At 39.1% G+C, this 21,876-nt stretch overlaps 1 protein-coding gene across 50 annotated transcripts in view; it reads left to right on the forward strand.

Moving 5' to 3' along the window:
- The window catches only part of Rims1 (regulating synaptic membrane exocytosis 1), a 488,347-nt gene that overhangs the window by 402,095 nt on the left and 64,376 nt on the right, over positions 1-21,876 (forward strand). For 33 of the 50 annotated variants that reach the window (XM_028868004.2, XM_028868006.2, XM_028868017.2 and 30 more), the window contains one exon: positions 19,351-19,583. The exons of 7 other annotated variants lie outside the window; for them this stretch is intronic. In XM_028868004.2, coding sequence (XP_028723837.1) covers positions 19,351-19,583 — 233 coding nt within the window. Of the gene's footprint in view, positions 1-19,350; positions 19,584-21,876 lie in introns of those variants that run through there. 10 more of the 50 variants (XM_028868005.2, XM_028868007.2, XM_028868022.2 and 7 more) reach the window with 2 other exon arrangements.

The following is a 21,876-nucleotide window of genomic DNA, read 5'->3' on the forward strand; positions in this document are numbered from 1 at the left end:
CTTGGGATGGTCTTGACTGGGAGAGTTAACAAAAGGATTCAGAGGACATTATAGAATTTTTTAAAAGTCAATTTATTGCCCTAAAAGTCACCCTAAAATCTAATGTTATCAGGAAGGTATATAAATAGAATTCATAAAACATGGCCTTAATTATTTTATATAACACAGTAAGATATTGTCACTTAAAATACCAAGTTTTTCCAAAATCTTGCTGTTGCATTTCCAGTGATGTACACACACATAGTTATAAATGCTTTCTATTTGGCATGCTGAGCACACAGGAAGCACTCCATCTATAGTTCACTTGGGGATTTGTCCAGATGTGATCAGGCAGTTACACATGAACTGAAAGAGAGCATGCTTACCCATTTCTGGTGTGCTCAGTCTGAAGTGTTCTTACTGCCCCCCCCCCAAATACAGTAAATATGATACAGGTGGTGTGATAGCCTGTTTAGGGTTAAAAATTCTCTAGTTTCTTATTCTCTGCACCTTGGCTACTTGTGAGTCTCCATGTTAATCATCCTCAAATTCAAGTAGAAGCTTCTCTGATGAGGGTTAAGAGATGTATTCATCTATGGTTATAATGATGAGTCAGTAGAAGCTGGTTTAATGCTATGCCCATTTGGCAGAATAGTAATAGTAGTTTCTCCCTCGGGACCATGACCTGTCTAGCCATTGGTTCTTGGACCAGTAATAGTGCCAGTTATAGGATTCATCTTGTGGGGTAAGACTTAAATCCAATAAAAACACAGGTTGGTTACTCACAGGTGTTTCTGTCACTGTTGCAAGCAGTGGGTATGTCTTACCAGGCCAGTCATCATTGTGGCTGGCAGAATTCACATCTGGGTAAGAATGATGGTTATATTTTTTTTCTCCACTAGTGTGAATAGCACCTCCCAGCACTAAAAAAGCTAGCCGGTAATTAGGAAGCATCCAAGTTTCTACCAGTTTGATTTCTCCACATTCTGTGACACAAGTACATGGTGTCTTCTGCAGTTAAAGTCTTACCTTCAACTTCTGGAGGATAACCAATAGCATAGACAATAGCCTGTAATGTTTGGGGAGGCTATGGGACTTCATTGGCCCACAGCTCCCAAAGTTGTAACCCATTCCTATCACTGGGCTTTTTATAGATTAGCCTGTGTTGTCTTGTAGGGGCATTGCCACCTCACAGTAGGGCAACTCCATTTTAACTGTGTGTGTGTGTGTGTGTCGGGGGGAGGGTGTTCCATATGGCTTTTATAAAAGGTCATCAGTGTTATTTATCCATCCATGTATTCCCACCAATACCCCATTCTTCCAATGCCCCAACCAAATTTAACCCTCCCTGTTCCATTATTCCCCTTTAACCCTTTGTACCACTGCATTCTTTTTCTTCCCCCTTAATGGTACAATCAGTAGGCTAAACACATTGATAAGCTTTTATGCCATTCTTCTTTACTCTATAGATGCTTCATTGGCACCACACACCTAAATTATGCCATGTCATAGAGTAGCAAAATATTGCAAAATATATGACTGTAAATAAGCAGCAGACTTGGCAACAACCAGTTATAGAATGTTTGGGGTGAATGGGTAATTACCCTGGCTAGGGTCTTCCTTGCAGATTAATTTTGAAGCAGAGTAGAGATGGTCCAGTTAAAAACCAGTCTGTCAGCTTTGATGTTACCTTTGTGCTCCACCAGTTTGTGACAGATTAACCGGTCTGGCTGAAGCCTGCAATGTTAGTGACTGCCTATAAAATAGACAGCAAAACAATCACAATTAATGAAACTTCCCAACTTTGAAACAAACCAGGAGAATCTTATCATGATGAGGTTATTTGTAGAAGTGGCAATCAGCTCTTAGTGATGGATTAATTACTCATAATTACTGGGGTCGAATACTTTGACAAAAAGCAGTTTAGAGAAGAAATGGTTTGTTCTGACTGGCGGCATGTCGGCAGGGGATCCAGTCCATCATGGCGGGAAAGGTATGGTGGCAGGAATGTGAGGTGGGCCTGACAGGGAACAGTGTGATGACATTTCATCAGCACATAGGAAACAGAGAACAAGAGTGAGAGAATGAAAAAGAGAAAGAGAGAGAAGAGAAGGAGGGAGGGGGAGGGAGGGAAGAAGGAAGGAAAGAAAGAAGGAAGGAGGGAGGGAGGGAGGGAGGAACAAGAACAGATGTAAGGCCTGGCTGTAAACCTCAAAGCCCAACCGCAGTGGCATACTTCCCCCAGCAAGGTTCCACTGTGTACAGATTCCAGAACCTCCCCAAACAACACCAACAGCTAGGAACCAAGTGTTCAAACACACAAAATGCAACAATGACTATTTATAAATTTATAGAAAATAACTGTAAATAGTCATTTTATAGCTTCACAATATTAGTAGAACTGTACCTCCTCATGGGCACTTTAATTCATTTTTGTAGCAAGTTGAAGTTTTTCTCAAGCTATCCATCCTGTTGTTTGATGTAGCTTTGAGTATCCTTAACAAAGCTGATCTGTGTGGGAACTGAATCAAAGAAAAATGGTTAAGAAAATAGCACTTAAGGAAATTTTCATGTTCTGTGAAAGTGTATTTATATATTTTCATATTTGACCATTGCAGATTATATTACATTATATCACTATTTTAATGAGTCCCAGGCATGAACTCATCACTATTGAATGCTCATGAATGCTCATTTGCTGACCAAAAAATTCTTATTTATGTAGCTACCTATTTAGAATGGTTACACTGTTACTCTTTCATTTGGACTCATTGCTAAACATCACCCTCTTCATCTATCATATGCATAATATCAGACTCAGTCCACAATGTCTGCATTACTATACACATTTTTAAATTATTGTTTATTAAGTATGCTTTTCTACTAGATTTCTGTGGGGGAGTACTAGTGTGTGTGTGTGTGTGTGTGTGTGTGTGTGTGTGTGTGTGTGTGTGTGTGTGTGTGTACCTACATACGTACGTACTAGTGTGTGCACATGCAGAGTGCAGGGACAAACCTTAAGTGCCTTGGGAGCCACCCACATCGATTTTTGATACAAGGTTTGGCCCTGGGACCTAGGGCTCAAAGTTTTGCTAGTCTGGCTGGCCATCTAACTGCAGGGATCCTTTCTGTCTCTGGGTCCCCAGGACTGGGATCAAAAGCACACTGTACCTCATGCATCCACATGCTGGTACTAGATATTCTAACAGGAAAATTACGTGCAGAAGCATGATTGCTATGATGCAGTTGTTAGTAATATTGGAAAATACATAAAAAAAGGAATTGCAACCCGTTGAACTCACATGACCTGCAGAGAGAAATAGTGGGGAGAGCCAGAAGCTCGAGCTACAAATTATTTTTCTCCATTTCACCTAAAAAGTTTTTGTTACTTCATAATGTGGTAGTCAAAATGAGCGTAAGGTATTATTAGTAAAAAACAAAACAAACAAACAAACAAAAACGTTCTTACGCCAGCCATCAAGGTTAAAAGTCAGTTATGTCCAGGCTCCCTGCACTCCTGTGACACCCACCTTCCCTCATCCCCCATGTATGGGACATGCTTCAGCATCCGAGGATTCCAGTCGCTGCTCTCTGCCTTGCCAAGTCGTCACCAAGGTGCAGCCACTGTGTGGGCAACATTTCCCGTGTCTCGTGTCTGTTTATTCAGCAGTGTTCCATTACCATCATCAACATCGTTTCCTGGAGTAACTGGTGACAGATGCCACGGGAACATCTCCTCATGTCATTCTCACTCTTTGTCAGCAGCATCATAGTTGTCTTGTGCCTTTTCTCCCCACACACTAATTGTAAAATAGATATATTCCTTCCGTGCTTTATAGTACACTGTAACATGAATTGCTAAGTGGTCTTATTAATAAAAAAAAAAAAAAAACCCGGAGCCGGATATTAGGGTGAAAGCTGAAAGATTAGAGGGATAGAACAAGCCAGCCACAAGTTCTTACCACTAGGAAATCCTCAGCCCAAGAGAGCTACTTCCTGTATACTCAGGGCTTATATATCTTTCTGTGCCCTGCCATCTTACTTCCTCTCTCCACCCAGCTCTATCACTTACTGTCTGTCTGTACAGACCTCCAGACCTCTATGGTTAACTAGTGCTGGGATTAAAGACATGTGCCCCCACGCCTGGCTCTGTCCCAGTGTGGCCTTGAACTCACAGAGATCTGGGTGAATCTCTGCCTCCAGAATGCTAAGATTAAAGGTGTGTGCTGCCACTGCCTGACCTCCGTGTTTAATATAGTGGCTGGCTTTTTCCTCTGATCCCCGGGCAAGCTTTATTTGTTAGAGCACAAATGAAATATCACCACAGTACACCCTTGTTGTAATCTATAGTAAATAGGAAAGTGATTTGAGGGGAATTAGAGCCTTTAGCATATCGAGTTCTCCATTGTTGAACTCTGAATTACTTTCTGATTCTTTAGTGTCTGTCAATGAAGTCTAAAAGTGTTTTCCATCAGTTCATAAGTGTGTAGCTCCTGTTTCACACAGAACATGTCTGATGCTGGCCTAAATGCTAGCATTTTTTTTTTCATTGTCTCTGCACAGTTTTCCTTTCTAGAACTGGTTAGTTTTTCTGTTCTCTAACATTGTCATTTAAGTTTAGATTTTTCTCAGCTACTATCTGTATCTTTCCAAGTTATTATTTAATGTGTTCATATTTTGTGATATTATACTTATATTTGATTTTTATCACATTTTTCTTTATATTCATTAATCATTCAGAGGTAAATTAAAATTTGTAAAAGTGTGAAATACAGATTACTGGTAATATTTTCTTTTTAAGAAGGGACTTATTTTATTATCTTAAATGATGCATATGTGTGTATGTCTGCCTGTGGGTATATGCACATAAGTGCAGAGGCCACAGGCATTAGATCCCTAAGAGCTGAAGCTGTAGATAGTTGTGAGGTGCCTGACTGATCAGGGTTCTTAAGCTGAACTGAGGTCTTCCACAGGAGCAATGAACCACTTCTCCAGCCTAGATTATTTATATTTTTTTTACTTGCATACCTTTAATCCAAGCATTAAAGAGGCAGAAGCTCCAGAAGTTCAACAACTCTCTAGTCTATCTACATAGGAGGTTCCAGGTCAGTCAGGTATGCAAAGTAAAACCCTGTTCAAAAAAGTGAGTATGGAGAGAGAGAGAGAGAGAGAGAGAGAGAGAGAGAGAGAGAGAGAGAGAGAGAGAGAGAGAGAGAGAGAGAGAGAGGAAGAAAGGATAACAAAATAAATACATAATTTCTAACTTCACTTGCCTGAAAGGCATTGTTGTCCAGGTGTGTTTAGTCTGATAAAGATTGCTCAAGATTTAAGTTTGATTTATGGTCTTTGCCCAGTTTTGTGCTTTGTAAATATTACACATGTACTTGAGAAGTGTATCAGGATGGTAAAGATGTAGTCAGTCACCTCTGCTTTTAATACAGGACCCTTTATTACTTACATTGCTCAAAACTGCCATTGCTTTTCTGATGTCTTTCAGCTCTTTGCTTTGGTGGTCACTCAGAATGCCCTGTTGAAATCTCAACTCTTCAGCCTCTTTAAATGAGAGCCTGTCAACTTCCTTTTGATTCTGCCCACCTTTACTTTACATAAAATTATTTGATCAGCCTTGTATATAGGATTCATTAATTTTCCTGGTCATCTCACTTTTTTTATTTTATTTTATTATATTTTACAATACAATTCAGTTCTACATATCAGCCATGGATTCCCTTGTTCTCCCCCCTCCTGCCCTCTCCCATTCCCCCAGACCACCCCCCATTCCCACCTCCTCCAGGGCAAAGCCTCCCCCGAGGACTGATATCAACCTGGTAGATTCAGTCCACCTTCCTCCTAGGCTGAGCCAATTGTCCCTGCATAAGCCCCAGGTTTCAAACAGCCAACTCATGCAATGAGCACAGGACCTGGTACCACTGCCTGGATGCCTCTCAAACAGATCAAGCCAATCAACTCTCTCACCCATTCAGAGGGCCTGATCCAGTTGGGGGCCCCTCAGCCTTTGGTTCATAGTTCATGTGTTACCATTTGTTTCATCTCACTTTTATTGTTACATTTTAAATGTCTTTATCCCTAATAATACTTTTTGCTTTAAAATCAAATTTGTTCTATATGAGAACATTTAAAGTATTTTCCCTGTGATTAAATGTATTAGTTTAATCTTGTGAACTTTTGCTTGTTCCCTACACCTTGGTCTTTCCAACATTTAGTTCTCTATCTTTTGTTTGTTTATTTTGTGGGGCATTCATTTTGATTTCTGATAGGTTTAGAATTATTTTTACTACTTTATTTTCTTCTTTTAAATTTTATTTTTTCTGTTTCCATAGTTAGTTTTAATGAAATTATTCTTCCTTCATTTCCTTTCTTGGAATATTCTGCTAATCATACCTTTTTTTGTGGCACTGCTAGGTAATTTAGTGTTTAAAGTTTGGCTAATAGTAAATTTAAAGTCAATAATTACCAGTACATCCTCATAGGAGGGATAAATGGGACTACCCTATACATCAAGTCCACTAATACCCTCCTCACTTAAATAAGTTATGTGATGTTTTTATTATATTGGTTCTTTTCATTAATTCGTATCATTTTCTACTAAATACATCATATTAACCCACTTGTTTTTTGAAAGCCGTTGTTTTAATGCCTCTTAGATCTTCATTCTGGAAGGTTTCTTAATAACACAGTCATTAGAAATGGGGCCTCAGAGTCCCCTTAGTCTAGGCACATGTCCTTTCTGTTGTTCTTCATGATCTTGGCGTATGTGGGGAGGAGATTCGTACCATCATGACCCTGGAATTACACCTTGCTGATCCAGAACAGCCTGTGAACACATTCATTACCTGGTGACAAGCCTGCTTTTGGTTCTCTTTTGATCCATGGTATTTCTCATGAACTCAGTTTTATCTTCCAACACACCCTACTTGCAGCTTCCTCCCATTTCTAGATGCATGAAGATGAAGTAATTTACATCATATCTCCTAAATAATTTACAGAAAAGATATTCATAGGTGATGTGTCACTGTTTCCATCATTTTAAAACAATTGTACACAATGGAAGTTATAAATTAAAAAAAAAAAACATATACATGCTATGCATGAGAAGCATTAAACCTCTAGAGACTTTATCCCAAGCAGTAATCAACTGCTAGAGCACAGCACAGCTTGCATCCCAAAATGGAACTTAGATCTTTAGATCTTTAGTGTTTGAGAAATTAACATCCAGGAACATTGTATCAAGCTGAAGGTAGCTGAGCCTGGAAAATAGATGGCACAGCAGAAATGGGACAGTGAGTCATGAGAGTGATGGAAGCAGAAAGGAGATGTGCTGGAGTCCAGCTCCGGATGAGGGCAGGGTCTGAAGATGGGTGGATGCAAGAGTGGCAATGGAGGAATCAGACACGGGATACTTCTTAGTTTCATTTTAGGAGAGATGGGCAGAAAGGAAGCATCAGGGAGTCATCCCCAGTGGAACAGGTCCCAGCAGAGGATGTAAGGAGTTGGCAGGGGAAGGAAGTGAGCCAGGCCATAGTGGTTGGGAGAATCTTACAGCCTGACTGACTAGCAGCCAGAGTGCTTCTTTATTTATACAGAATTTAGTGAGCAGGGATATATTTATGATGTTCCAAAACATAGATCCTATCATTGTTTTATTTTGGACATGTGTTTCACTTCCTTTTGCTCATCTTTTAGTCATCATTAATAAACTATGGCAGAATGGAGTTATCATTTCCAATCATTTTCCCACAAGTTTTAACATCACTAATAAAGAGTTATCGTTCTTATTCATTAGCCCCATAACCTAATTTTTGAGAATCTAGAGGCATATGACAAGCTGGCAGCTTTGGTTGCTTCAAGGACACTAGACCAAAACAAAATCTTCAAGCCACTTCAAGCATTTTGCCATGTCTCAAGCAGTGTATTGTTAACTCTTATTGGTCAGAGCACCCAGGTAAAATCCCCAGGCTAAAGCTGCTGCAGTTATCATTCAAATTCTGGCATAATGCAATGTTCATGTTTATATCTTTATAGAATTTGTCTATATGTCTAATCCTGGCATTCCATTGTTCCTTGCTCATATGACATTATAGTGGCTCTGCATGAGCTAACTTTTCTAAGAGAGGGAGGTCCTGACATCTCATTTTTTTTTATCATCTTTCCATTCCATACTTTGCTCATCAATATGTCTCTATGTAGGGCAGAGTTGTATGCCATGTAATCTGAATGTACAGTGGGAAGAGGCTTATCATCTGAACTGTGGACAGTTCCTCTAGCCCACCGAATCTTTGTTGACTTTTTTGAGTTTACTTTGTTTTGAATATCTTGTTCCTGTGCAAGTACAGGGACAGACATTTCAAGAATGTCTCATAGCCTCATGAAGAGACCTCTGGCTTCTTTATGTGTCATAACCTCCAAGGTGTAAGGAAGACCTTCAGGTAGATAAGTCTGTCTCCCTAAAAACAGGGGGAAGACATAAAACATAAAAAGTATGTTCAGGACTGTCCGGGGGAAGCTTAGAAACAGTATTCCTGGGAGAGACATAAATGATTTATAAGGAATTTTCCATCAATCCAGTATCCTCAAATTGTACAAACATTAAAAGTCCCTCAAGTATGCAACAGGTGGAGATGAAAACCAAAGGTGACATGGCAGCCATCATGAAGCTCAGCTCTGCTGGATCTTTGTCAAGCAGCTGGGCTGGCTTTATGACTTCTGCCATTCCATTCAGGTATGGCTGTGCCAGAGATGTAATGTGGGGGATGGGGACAGAAGGAGTTCCTTCCAGCTGAGGATTTTAGTCCACAGAGAGGACAGCAGGCATGAGATAAAGAGAGCTGCTAGTAATGGTTGAATAAGGAGCACCCTGTAATCAGAATTCCCATGACGGGACAGTGTGAGGGCAACCAGCCTTCCTTACAGACTGCTTTCTACTTGGGTGTCAATCTCTAGCACTCTTCTTGGCGCTGTCGCTAACTGATAGTGAGAGTGTTAGCTAATGAGCTATTTCTGTTTGGCTTGTTTTTTTGTTTTTGTTTTTGTTTTTTGTTTTGTTTTGTTTTCAGTCAGTCAGTCAATTGTTGAATACTTGTTTGCAGATGATATAGCCGAAAGTGACTATCCTGGGACACAACAAGGTTGACCTCCTCCTTAGCTTTCCGGCTTCATATGTATTTTCTTTTCTGTTACTGTTGCCATGCCCAGCTACTGTTTCTCCACTGTGTTCTTTTGCTTTCTAGGATTATTCTGTATCTCTTCTCAGTAAGAAGCAATTATCACCTTGTGGAATCCATGTTGTTTCATTTGGAATACAGGTTCAAATGAGTCATCAATGTCTAATTGATGACCTGAGCACCTTACAACTACAAATTTAAAGTTACAAATGATTGATTTTTATTGTGCCTCTCTAATTTTATAAGAAAACACTTAAAACTTAATCTGACCAAAGCTAAAAAATCCCCCACATCCCTAAGCTAAAAATTAAAACAAATCAGCTTCCAAAGTTAGACAAATTGAAATTAAAATGAGCAGAATTGTCAGAAACAGATGTTCTAAGCAGGTATTAAATAAAATGTAGAATTCACCACAATAAATGTCACAGCTTTGAAAAGTCCAACAAGGGCTGGAGAGATGGCTCAGAGCTTAAGAGCACCGACTGCTCTTCCAGAGGTCCTGAGTTCAATTCCCAGCACCCACATGGTGGCTTACAACCATCTTAAATGAGATCTGGCACCCTCTTCTGTGTTCATGATAAATAAATAAATAAATAAATAAATAAATAAATAAATAAATAAATAAATCTTAAAAAAAAAAAGAAAAGTCCAACAAAATACCTGGCTAGTGTTTGATATTAACAAGAGTTTAGCCCTGCCACACCTGGGAACAGTGCCTTACCCCTAGGAGTTACAGAAGACTTGGACTCCAGGTGAAGAAGGGCAGGTCTGTCACTCTGTGAAGAGTCAGGACACCTGATGAGATCAATTCAGTACAATTGATGAAGAAGGAGGCCTTAAATTTGAAGGGAAGTCCTCTGGAGGGTTATTGGAAAAGTTTGGAAGGAGGAAAGGGAAGGAAGAAATGATGTTTTTAAATTACAATCTCAAAAATAAGCAAAACAAAAGGAAAGAAAGGAAGAGAGAAAGGAGAAAGAAAGGCATGGCTAAAGTCTGTGTGATATAGGTCTTCATTACTTATGATCTGGAAATTACATGGAAAATACAGCTGGTCTAATAATTCTGCCCTTGATAAAATAATAATAATAAAAAAAAAAAACGAGCAGTCCAGTGGCATATCAGTAGGGATGATAATACAGCTTGTGGCAGATTGCATAGAACTATAAACAGCAAGCAAGAGAAAAGAAAAAATCTGGTAGAAAGAATTTGTGCGGGTGGTGGCGCTGCATACCTTTAATCCCAGCACTCGGGAGGCAGAGGCAGGCGGATCTCTGTGAGTTCAAGGCCAGCCTAGTCTCCAAAGAGAGTTCCAGGAAAGGCACAAAGCTACACAGAGAAACCCTGTCTCGAAAAATTAAAAAAGAAAGAAAGAAGAATTTGTAAGCAACAAAATAGTAATTTGAGGTGATCCAAACATTGGAAATAAAGGAAAATGCAAGGTAAGTGCTGTATGAACCCCATTTTGGTCTGAGGGTGACTTCCATTGTGGAAGCATGGGAAATGAAACCTGAGCAGAGAGCCCTGGTTTTATGGGGATGAACAAAGGGCAGTTCCTGTTGAGGAACTGACAGATAAAGTGGTAGCTGGCATGTATTTGCTGTAGATTTCCTTTGGCTAGTGAGTTAGTCACGCCTAGGGAATGTTTTCCATAAACCAAGCAAATGCAGCACTGAAGAGCAGCAGTACAAGCAGAGATTCCAAGGACTGCTGGGTGAGGGGAAGACAGAAGGAACTGGGAGGTCCTCAAAAGACAGGCGGGCTGAGATAAACACCTTTGTTTTCCTATGGGGAATTTAGAAAGGGTTGAGACTGGGGAAACTCAGTCCTAACATTCTTGTCTCCAAAGCAAGAGGAGCTGAATTCAAACACCACGAGCACCTTTGTTAAAATCTGGGCATTGAAAAGGGCAGGGTGACACATGCCTTTAATCCAGCACTCTGAGTTCCATGACAGCCTCAACTCCATAGTGAGTTTTAGTTCCAGACAAGCCTGAACTAAACAGTGCGAATTGGTCTTGAAAAACAAACAGCAATAACAAAAAGCCGGTCATAGTGGCATGTGTTTGCAGGCTTAGCTTTCCTGAAGCTGAGGCAAGAAGATCCCAGAAGCTCTCTGGCTAGGCAGCCTAGCCTACTTGATGTGCTCCTGGGCTGTGAGAGACCCTGTCTTATAAAATCCATGTCCCCTCTCCATCGTGTGTGTGTGTGTGTGTGTGTGTCTGTGTGTGTGTGTGTGTGTGTGTGTGTGTGTGTGTGTGTGTAATGATTGCATGTTCATGTGTGGAGCAGGTGAGTGAGCAAGTGAGCAAGTGAATGTCAAAAGACAACCTCAGGAATGTGTCCTCTCCTTACCACCTTCTTTGACACAGTGTATTTTGTGCACTGTGGTCCCACATTAATTGTGTATTGAGTCTTTTCCTTCCTATCACTATGAGGGAGGAGTAATGGAGTTTCACTCCTGTACAGTCCTTCCATTATTCTGAAAAGAGCAAAAAGTATAATTTGAAGAAGAATCCAGTAACTCAGAATGCATATTTTAATCATCAAAGTAGAAAACCCAGTGGAACACCTGTAAAGTAATGCAATTTCAAATTTAAGCAAAAAAGATATGGAAGAATCAATAGGGAGGGTAGATAAAACTTAATGGCCAGTAGTAGACTTTCCTCTTACCTCCAGGTGTTTCAATAATTGCAACAGAACTAAGTACCTGGAAGTGAGGATATTGCCCAATAGTAGAATGCTTGACTACCTATGAGATCCTAGGTTCAATCCCCAAAAATGTAAGGAAAACAAACTGGTAAGGAGAGAGAGAAATGTAAATACAAATATATAGTCAGAGAATAAATGAAAGCTGTGAAGATTGTAAATGAATTAAAACTTTTTTTATTAAATGTTTATAAATACACAAAACACAAGAGATTAAGAAGGATAAGCTGGTATAATTAATAGGTCAGTTTTAGCAAAGCCTTTGTATACAGCCAACGTCAATATACAAAAAAGCAATTGTGTCTTCATGTGCTAGTAGCAAACACTGGGAAATAGAATTCATAAATGTATCATTATATATAATATTATGCAACATGAAATGTCTATAAACAAATAAGATTTAGGAACAACTTAATAAATAGAGTGAAAGACTACACTCCTAAAGGCTACTTGTAGCTCTGTGTTACCAACCAATATTTAGATATGTGTGAGGGTGAGATTCATTGCATATTAAAAGACCATTGTGCCTGAAGATTTGGTCTATTTGAAAAGCTTGCATCTAAGTTGATCTGAGTACACACACACACACACACACACACACACACACACACACACACACACACACACACACACACCGCGTGCGCCCAGATATTATTCTGAACTGACTTTCAGGAGGCATTCTGGTATATGTGGCTTATCAACCATCAGTCCACATGTTATATCTTCTGCAATTTATCAGCTGGACACCTGGATGTGACATCCTAATATTGATCAGCAGGTTCCTATTCCTATCTCCAATATATGATTAGAGATGCATATGGCATTATAAACTTAATGTAGGACTGAAACAATTTCTCTTACTTAGTTTTAACAACATTGCAAACAGTATTGCGAATATGTGCACATTGCAGCCTTAGCTGTTTATTATGCCTTGTGTTACTGCTCTCCGTATTTTACCATGAAGTCACAATGACCCTCTGTCTGTCTTTGATCCATATTTCTGTAATCCACAGGAGAGATGCAAGGCAAGTTTCATGTGTAAGTGTTGCTTCTACAGATTATGAAACTGCTATTCATTCTTTTCTTTCTTACAGAATTAATTTAGTTTTTTCCTATATATTCTATATTATTTTTATTCTAAATATGCTGCTGCAAACTTAAGAACAGAACTATTTTTCATAGGTCTGCGTGTTCTAAAGCATCATAGCTTCTGAGAGGAGATCTCGGTTCCTATATTTTATGTGTCACAAGCGTTTGCATCAGCCTCCTTACACTGGAAGAATGCAACAAAAATCTGTCATGGAAAGGTGGAAATTAGATTATCTTAAATGGTCCACTAGTCTTTTTATCTCTAGGGAACAAAACGTCTTTTCACTTATGTTATGGACAGTGAATTTGGGATGTTTCACGTTTACTTTTATCTGTCTTTTATTACTTTTGTCTGTCTTTTAAAAATTTTTGGAATTGTTCTCTCAGTTATACATTATCATTATTATTTCTTCTATAAATTTAATGATCCATGGAACTATGGATGGTATCTTAGAGTTTAATTAATAGCATTATTTTTCCTAAAAATTACACAAAATCATCCTGTTATTTCTAATGACATTTTTCCATATGATTAAATGTTTGTTCAGATTTTCTACTAGCCTTGTCATTTTGTACTTACAGCATGCCAAATCTCCTACATATGCACACACACACACACACACATATATATATATATATATATATATATATATACACATATATTTGTGTATACAATATCTTACAATAGGAGTAATACATTATCACATCCAGCTTCACTTCATGAAGTCCTCAAGGCTCTGCTAAGTTCCAAGTTGGCCTTGTTACTTCCTGTGGTTCAAATATCCATCAGCCACAGGAGAAACAGGCCAGTTCCATGTGATGGCTTTCTCCTTGTTTGTTCTACATATGCTTACCAATTTATGTATTAGACTGTCAAAGGAATTTTTCCACACTGAAAGCTCAAATTAAATATGTCATTGTCCATTTTCCATAATATTGAAACATTATTTGAATACATATTAATTTATTTAAGAAATAAAGCTGCTGTATAATTACTTAGAAAAGAATTCCAGAGAAAATTAACTTACATATTACTAAAATAACATTTTGTACTTGTATTATATACACACTGGCAAAATCTAGGCAAGATATAAGGCTATTTGCTTTTTTTTTTTTTTTGGTTTTTCAAGACAGGGTTTCTCTGTGTAGCTTTGCGCCTTTCCTGGGACTCACTTGGTAGTCCAGGCTGGCCTCGAACTCACAGAGATCTGCCTGCCTCTGCCTCCCGAGTGCTGGGATTAAAGGCGTGCGCCACCACCGCTTGGCAGGCTATTTACTTTTAAACTGAGATATAAAATTCGTTCTTAAACTATGCATCAGTATTTTTAGTGCATATTTTTAGGTTAGACAAGGAATACTCACTTCTGATTGTGTAAATCCCATCATCTTCGAAGTAAATTCATAACACAAACAGTTTACAAAATCTCCCTCCTCTATGTAAAACCATTGATCTGAAGATTTTTTTAAATGCATTTCACTCTTAGGCATATTACTGAGATAAGTTTTTGCGATGCACAGGCATTTTCCCTAGTTTCTTCCATATAGAATGTTTCTGACTTTGTATTTTAACATCCATTAGTAGTCCATTCTATTTTGTAGTTGATAATACACCACTGTGGGGTACACCTCATTTTATTTTCCCATCAGAGGGTGGTCATTTAAGTTGCTTCCACTTGAGTGTTTTGAATAATGATGCTTTCAATACGCATGTATGGCTTTGTGTGAATATATGTTCTCATTTATCTTGAGGGAAATTCTGAGAATAAAATTGCTGGATCGTATGATAACTTTGTTTAACTTTTAAGTGGAAATTTTAATTCATATGAAACTCCAAATATAACTAATGACAAAGTGTTTCCAAAACACTACCATCATTTAACATTCCCACTAGCAATGTTGTATTAAAAGTTTTTCCAGATTCTCATCAGTACTTACTAATGCCTGTTTTCATTTATAACTTTCCTCTTGATGTGACACAAAATCTAGGCATAGTTTCATAAACCTCTTTAGTTAAAAATCATCAAACTATTTTGACATCTACACTTTGCAGGTTTCAATCCTTGTATTGAAATTCTTCTAAGCCAGCAGTTTCTCAAGAATGGATTTTACTTTAAAAATATTCAAAGCATTTGAAGTTCTGTCTATTTCCTCTATGCAGACTCTTCAGTTGTTTATGATGGAATTATAGAGATAGATATTAACTTACACAGATCACAAAACAACCTCTGTTAAATGTAGGGCACCTTGCTATCTAATGTGCATCTGCTTGAATAGTATCCTGAAACACACATATTGTACAATGATTTTTATGAACAATTAAGATTGTTTCTCATCGGTGAACAGCATTGGCTCATTGGTGAAGAGCACTGGCTGTTCTTCCAGAGGACCCTGGTTCAATTTCCAGCACCCACGTGACAGCTTACAACCACCCGTAACTTCAGCTCCAGGGGATTCAATGCCCTCTTGACCTCTGAGGGCACTAGGCATAAAAATGCCTAACATCTTACAGGCAAAACACTCATACACAAAAGATGATTTTTCATGAAAATAATAACAAGTTTCATTTTGTCACATATCTGTTGTACCAAAACCCAATGTAATGCTTCATAGGACTGTTCTCTATTCAGTGTGTACAAGATGGTTTTTTGTTTTTTGTTTTTTTTACAACATGAATTTTTCCTAGTATGCAAAAAGGCAGACCAACCAGGAAGCTAACAAGCCAGATTTTCCATCATCTACCAACCAACCATCAATGTGTCCTTGCTCATTGGTATCCAAAAGTCTTCATCTACAGATATATCCACTGTTTGTCATCAATAACAAATTAAAATGTTATTAGCAGTCACTAACAAAGCATAATTAGAGCTCCCCTCACCAAGAACTGGAAATTAAAACAAAATTAATCCAAAAGCACAGACTGAAAGTCAGAGGTAGTTAAAGGAGAACAAAAGATGCTCTATTTCAGCACCAGATGGTGAGACTGAGGGAAGGTAAGGCTAGGGTGAGCAAGCTCCTCACATGCCCTTCGTGAACATCACCACTGGTTTAGCCTGAGTATTACATTTAGACATGTTTGATGGGAGTTCCACACTTTTAAAACAAATCTTCAAGGTGGGGACTTCAGATAAGAAAGAGCAGATGAAAATGATAATCCTTTCATTAGCTCATTAAAGAGAAAAACAACGGAACAGCAGAAAGCATGAGGATGATCTCAGAAGCCTGTGTAATTATACACACAGGCACACGGGCTTGTGCAGGCGCTCATGTGCATACAGTCATTGCAGGAAATAAAAGGCTAGAATGAGAGAACAATTGCAGATATGATTTCAAATCTGGATAATGTGCACTAGATCGAGGAAAGCCTGGTTTTCTGCCTTAGAGTGGTGACTTTGGTAGCCAGTGTTGGCGATGCGATAAGAACAAGCCTAGCACAAGTCAGTAAAGGTGACAAGAGGTGAGGGAGATGTATAGAGAACTCCTGGAAGAGAAATATTAAAAACTAGTTGGAATGAAATGAAGTTCACAGAAAGGTGTAGCTTTTATTTGACTGCAAAGGCAAAATATATCACAGGGTATTTGAATGTTTATGGATCACATTTTCACTTCTTGCTTGGAAATGAAGTCAGTCATCAGTGGGAAGGTATACAGTCTGTGCAAAGTATAAGATCAGACCTTAGTTTTATCAGTACAAACTATAAACCATGGGACTAGCATGCAGTAAGACTCTAAAGAGCTTTGCACAGCAATAGTCTTTCATATTTATCTTAAAGGATACAAGCATACATTAGTGATGGATTAGCTTTTTTTTATTGAAAATAGATTTTTTTCATACAGTATGTTCTGATTATGGTTTCCCCTTGCCAAACTACTCCCAGATCCTCTCCTCTTGTCCACCCATCAAAATCCGTACCCTTTTTTTCTCCTATTAGAACATTAAAGGTATCTAAAGTATTATAATAAGATAAAATAAAAACAAAGAAGAGTAGTGCAAAACAAACAGAAAAAAAGAGCCAAAGAAAAAGCACAAGAAGCTCGTGTAGATGCACGCGCGCGCGCGCGCGCACACACACACACACACACACACACAAGTCCTATAAAAACACATCAAAAAACACAGTATATACACAAAGGACATGTAAGGGAAAAGAAAAGCCCTGGTAAATCATTATGAGACAACCCACAAAAATGCCATTGAGTACATTTTGTGTTGGCCATCTACTGCTAGGCATGGAGCCTGCCCTTAAGAGTGATTTGTGTACCCAGTGAGGCTCTTTTGGAGTGGTTTTCAATCAAAGAAAGCTTCTGGACTAGGGACAGGGATGGAGGACTGTGTCCCCTCCACCTCTGAGCACTGGGACTGATCCGGCCCAGTCCTGTGGATCTCCTGTGCATGTTGTCACGGTTTCTGTGAGTTCATATGTATGTCAGTCCTTCTGTGTTTAGAAGGCCTTGTTTACCCCACACCCTCTTTCCGCCTCCCTTTCCACATGGTTCCCTGAGACCCAAGAGGAGTGATTGGAGAGAGACAACCTAGTTTTCTCAATTGATATTAGGTTTTCAGTTAAATGAGCTCAGTCAATTAAATTAACATGTATCTGTTTTCTCTTTATTATGTCTATAAAATGGAATTCTATTATTGCTCTCAACTTTCATTAAAGAAATTAATTCATCACTTCTCAGCCTTTTGGCTAAGATCATGTGGTCTGAGGTCTGAGTGTTCCAAGGCCTCTGACTCTCTGTCCATTGTCCGTTTGCATGTCTTAGTATTTGTTCTCATCTACTGCATTTATCAGTTCCTCTGATAAATGCTGAGCAGGACACTGATCTGAGTATGGCAGAGTATCTCTAAAGTCATTTTTACTTCTGTGTTCCTTTAGCAAAACAATAGTATCTGACTTTCCCCCAGGTCTCTGTCTATAATAGTCTCAGGTTCTTGGCTACCTGAGCATGTTGGAGACAGAATTCTATCTCATGTAGTGGGCTTTAAATTGGATCAGATGTTGGTTGGTGACTCCCACAAGCTATTTGCCACTGTTGCACCAGCGCATCTTGTAGGCAGGTCACCATCACAGACCAAAGGGTTTGTAGCTGGGTTTTACCTCCCCCCCTTTGGTAAAGCGCAGAGTTGCCTCCAGGAGCACAAACACTAGCCAATAGGGTGAAGGCTCTAGGTATGTACCAACTTGGCTTCTCCATGTTCAGTGAGTTTTATAGTTGTTGTCTTCGGCAATAAGGGCATGCCATCACTTTGTGGAGAGCAACAGAAGCAGAATGAATGAAGTTAAGAAATGGGGCAGGGTGGCATAGAAAGTGTATCTCTACTAAAGTCTTGAACTTGTATTCATGAATCTGACTGATGATGGTGGTAGGTCAGTAGAACTGAGAAAGCCTAACTGCTCTCATTGAATACCAGAGGTGTTCCAAGACTTCTAGAGAGCCATTGACATCTTTATACAAAAATTACTGCAAGTATTTAAGCAAATACTTTGGATTTCAAGGAGAAATAATCTCAGTTTGGTTTTTTTTTTTAAACAGAATCACTTACCATAACTTCTTAATGCAGATCTCTCGAATAGTAACACTTGCTGCCCCAATTTCTGTCATCTCATAAACATCTGTCAGCATTGCAAAATATTGCACTGCTATAATCAAATATTCATGAAAAAGTTTTGAACTCTCCCAGCTCATTCTACATATATTTTCACAGTGGGCATATGCTAAGAGTTATTTAACTTTAAACTTCCCCATGACCTAAGGGAGGGATGCTTTGAGTATCACAGTACTGCTGTTGGTGAAACGACATTTTGAACTTGAGGTCAAGGAGCAATGAAATTATATTTTTTACTGAAAAGTCGGGAGCGATGATAGAAATTAAGCTATAATATAAATTAAGTTGAGAGTTATAATAGAATTTCATTTGTGGATATAGTAAGGAGAAAGCAGATACATGTTCATTCCTTACTATAATAACACTATATAATACCTGCTATACCTTACTATAAAATGAAAAATAATCCAAAGAGAGAGACTTGAAAACCATTGGATGGAGTGTGTTTAAAACAAGACAAAAACAAAAACTAGCGAGTGATTAGGATGGTGGCTCAGCTGATAAAGTGGCTGACATACAAACATGAGGGACTGAGGTTGGTTCTCACCTGGTGCACACACAGGTCCTTTCTCTCACCCTCACACATGCACATAAAATGGATCTGTTTTTAGGAAGAAACATGATGTGATCTGGACATGTATATAGTAGGGCGACTACTCAGCTGGCTCTTTTCACCTAAAAAAGAAAGATGTGTCTGGATTATTTCAAAAATAAATTAGTTTTATAGTTTCAGTTATGCTGACCTGTAATTTATGGATGCATATATGTTTTTACTTTGTAAATATAGTTCATTTACCCCCAAAATGCAAGGCAGACGGATGACTTCAGGAAGAGCCATCATCAAGAGCACCAGTGTAAGTGGAGAGATGTACACACTGGAGCATAATGATGGCAGCCAGTCAGACACAGCTGTGGGGACCGTTGGAGCAGGTGGAAAGAAGCGCAGATCCAGCCTGAGTGCCAAAGTGGTCGCCATCGTGTCGCGGAGAAGTAGAAGCACATCTCAGCTCAGCCAGACAGGTGAGTACAGTGCTCTCCACCGCACACATGTGGGTTGTGCTGGAGATGCCCGAGCTGTGGTCTTCATGCCAGGATGTGAGATGGAATTGTGTGTGTATTCGGTTTCTCTTTTCTGTGTCTGAAAATCTGCTAAATGTGTGGTCTTTATTTTTTCTTCTGCTCAGCTCACTGAAGAAGGTATTGTTTGTTAGCCTATAAAGTGATCAAGTACTTTCCTTTAAATTAAAATAATAATAATAGTAAAAGCCATGTTTACAAATATGCAAGGAAATGCAAAGAAGTATTTGACATCTAAATTGGTTCCTATACAAGAAAAGCAACACAATTCTTTGTTTCAAAAAACGTTCCTTAATGCACTTGCGTGCCTTTGAGGCGATGGATGCCTGTACTTTTTGTGGAAAAGGTCAGTTGTGCAACTTGAAGTATAGTCTTCAAGGTTCTGTGTGGATGCAATTGAGCTCTGTTTGTTACAGTTTCAATGCAAGTGGAAACCCAGAGGCAGTTTTTACTTTAGAAAAATGGGTCAGTGGATTCATGCAAAGGATGTTTTAATAAAAATGTGTGTTTCAAGAATTTTCTATGGCTTAAAATCTTAAAAGAATTGTATCCTGAGGGTGTGCTTGTATGTGCACACATCTAAACAAGGGGACTTTTTCATTTCAAAATACAGTAAAGCATTGCTTAAAATTTCATATTTGATTTTTGTATACTACATAAACCATCACTATGCTAAATATTAAGTCAAAGGAAAGGTAAGAGAAATTGTGAAACAATTTAACCTGCCAGCCTGTTTTTCTTCCTGTAATTATAACTGTTGCTCCCATTTTTCCTCAATAACAATATCCTGTGGTCACAACATCTACTTACATAGGAAGGCTTTCATGAAATCTTAAAGCTCACTTGGCACTCTAGAATATCTATATTAAACAACATTTTGTTGGATTATGTAGACAAATAAATTGGAAGACTTCTGAGCTTGTGCATGCAATCTATGGGAGCAGAAGTATGTCTGAAACTGCAGAGAACAGAAAGAGCCGAGACCATTTAGCCTCTTGGTGAACTAAGTTGCTTGTCTCTGTGTTAAGGATGACCATTTGTCTTTCTTGGTGTTGGCTTTCTTGAGAGTTGAGCAGGCAGTAGTTCCTTGTTTATGGTGGTGCTCCTTCCTGACTGGCTTTTGTGTACTTATGCCCTGCCCTGTGAAGTGTAGAGAAAGACTTTGGCTTTGATCATCAGACTTTAAACTGGGGGTGAGGGGGTCAGCTGGTAAAGGTACTTGCAGCCAAAGTCTGATGGCTTGAGTTTACTCCCTAGTGTGCACATGATAGATGGATAGGAAACGCTGTGGGTTGCTCTCTGACCTCCACTTGCATGCCCTGGCATGTGTGCACCAACGAGAATGTGCACGAAAACACAGGAACACAGACAAGATAAGTAATATTTTTGAGGCAGAGTCTCCGTACATAGTCCTGGCTGTCCTGGAACTTGCTACATAGAGATCTGTATAGTAGATCTCACAGAGATCCACCTGGCTCTACTTCCCAAGTGCTAGGATTAAAGGCATGCACCACCACATCCAGATATTAATATATATATTTGGTTTTTCGAGACAGGGTTTCTCTGTGTAGCTTTGCGCCTTTCCTGGGACTCGCTTGGTAGCCCAGGCTGGCCTCGAACTCACAGAGATCCGCCTGACTCTGCCTCCCAAGTGCTGGGATTAAAGGCGTACGCCACCACTGCCCAGCCTAATATTTTTTTAAAGAAAAAATGTTATCACTTGGATAAAGTGGAAATGTTCTTTAATGCCATGTAAAGAAGCCTGTATTTATTGCCTGTGTGAAATGCTACAGATTGGGAACATTCCTTTTGCGTGTGTGTGTCTCTCTGTCTTTCATTTCTGTGTGTGTGTCTCTCTTTCATTTTTTTTGTGTGTGTATGTGTATGCCTGTGTGCATGTGTGCACGCGTGTGTGCATGCATGCGTGTGTGCGTGCGTGCGTGCGTGCGTGCGTGCGTGTGTGTGTGTGTGTGTGTGTGTGTGTATTTGCCCTGGCCATCTCGCTCCTAATCCCTACCTGTCTTTCTCTCTATGACTTCCTCCCTCCTCCCTCTAGCTAGCTCTTTTACCAGGTGAAAATTATTTTCTTAAATTTACATAGAACCTATTAAGGTGCATCTCTGTAGGTAATAGGTTTCAATACCTTACAGAAACACTTCCCTTTGCTTTACTCCTTTACATTTGATTACAACTGCAGTCAGGTATTGGCTTCCACATATTACCTACCTTCCAAGAG

The sequence above is a fragment of the Peromyscus leucopus genome, chromosome 16_21 (genome assembly GCF_004664715.2).
Source record: "Peromyscus leucopus breed LL Stock chromosome 16_21, UCI_PerLeu_2.1, whole genome shotgun sequence".
NCBI classification, from domain to species: Eukaryota; Metazoa; Chordata; class Mammalia; order Rodentia; family Cricetidae; genus Peromyscus; species Peromyscus leucopus.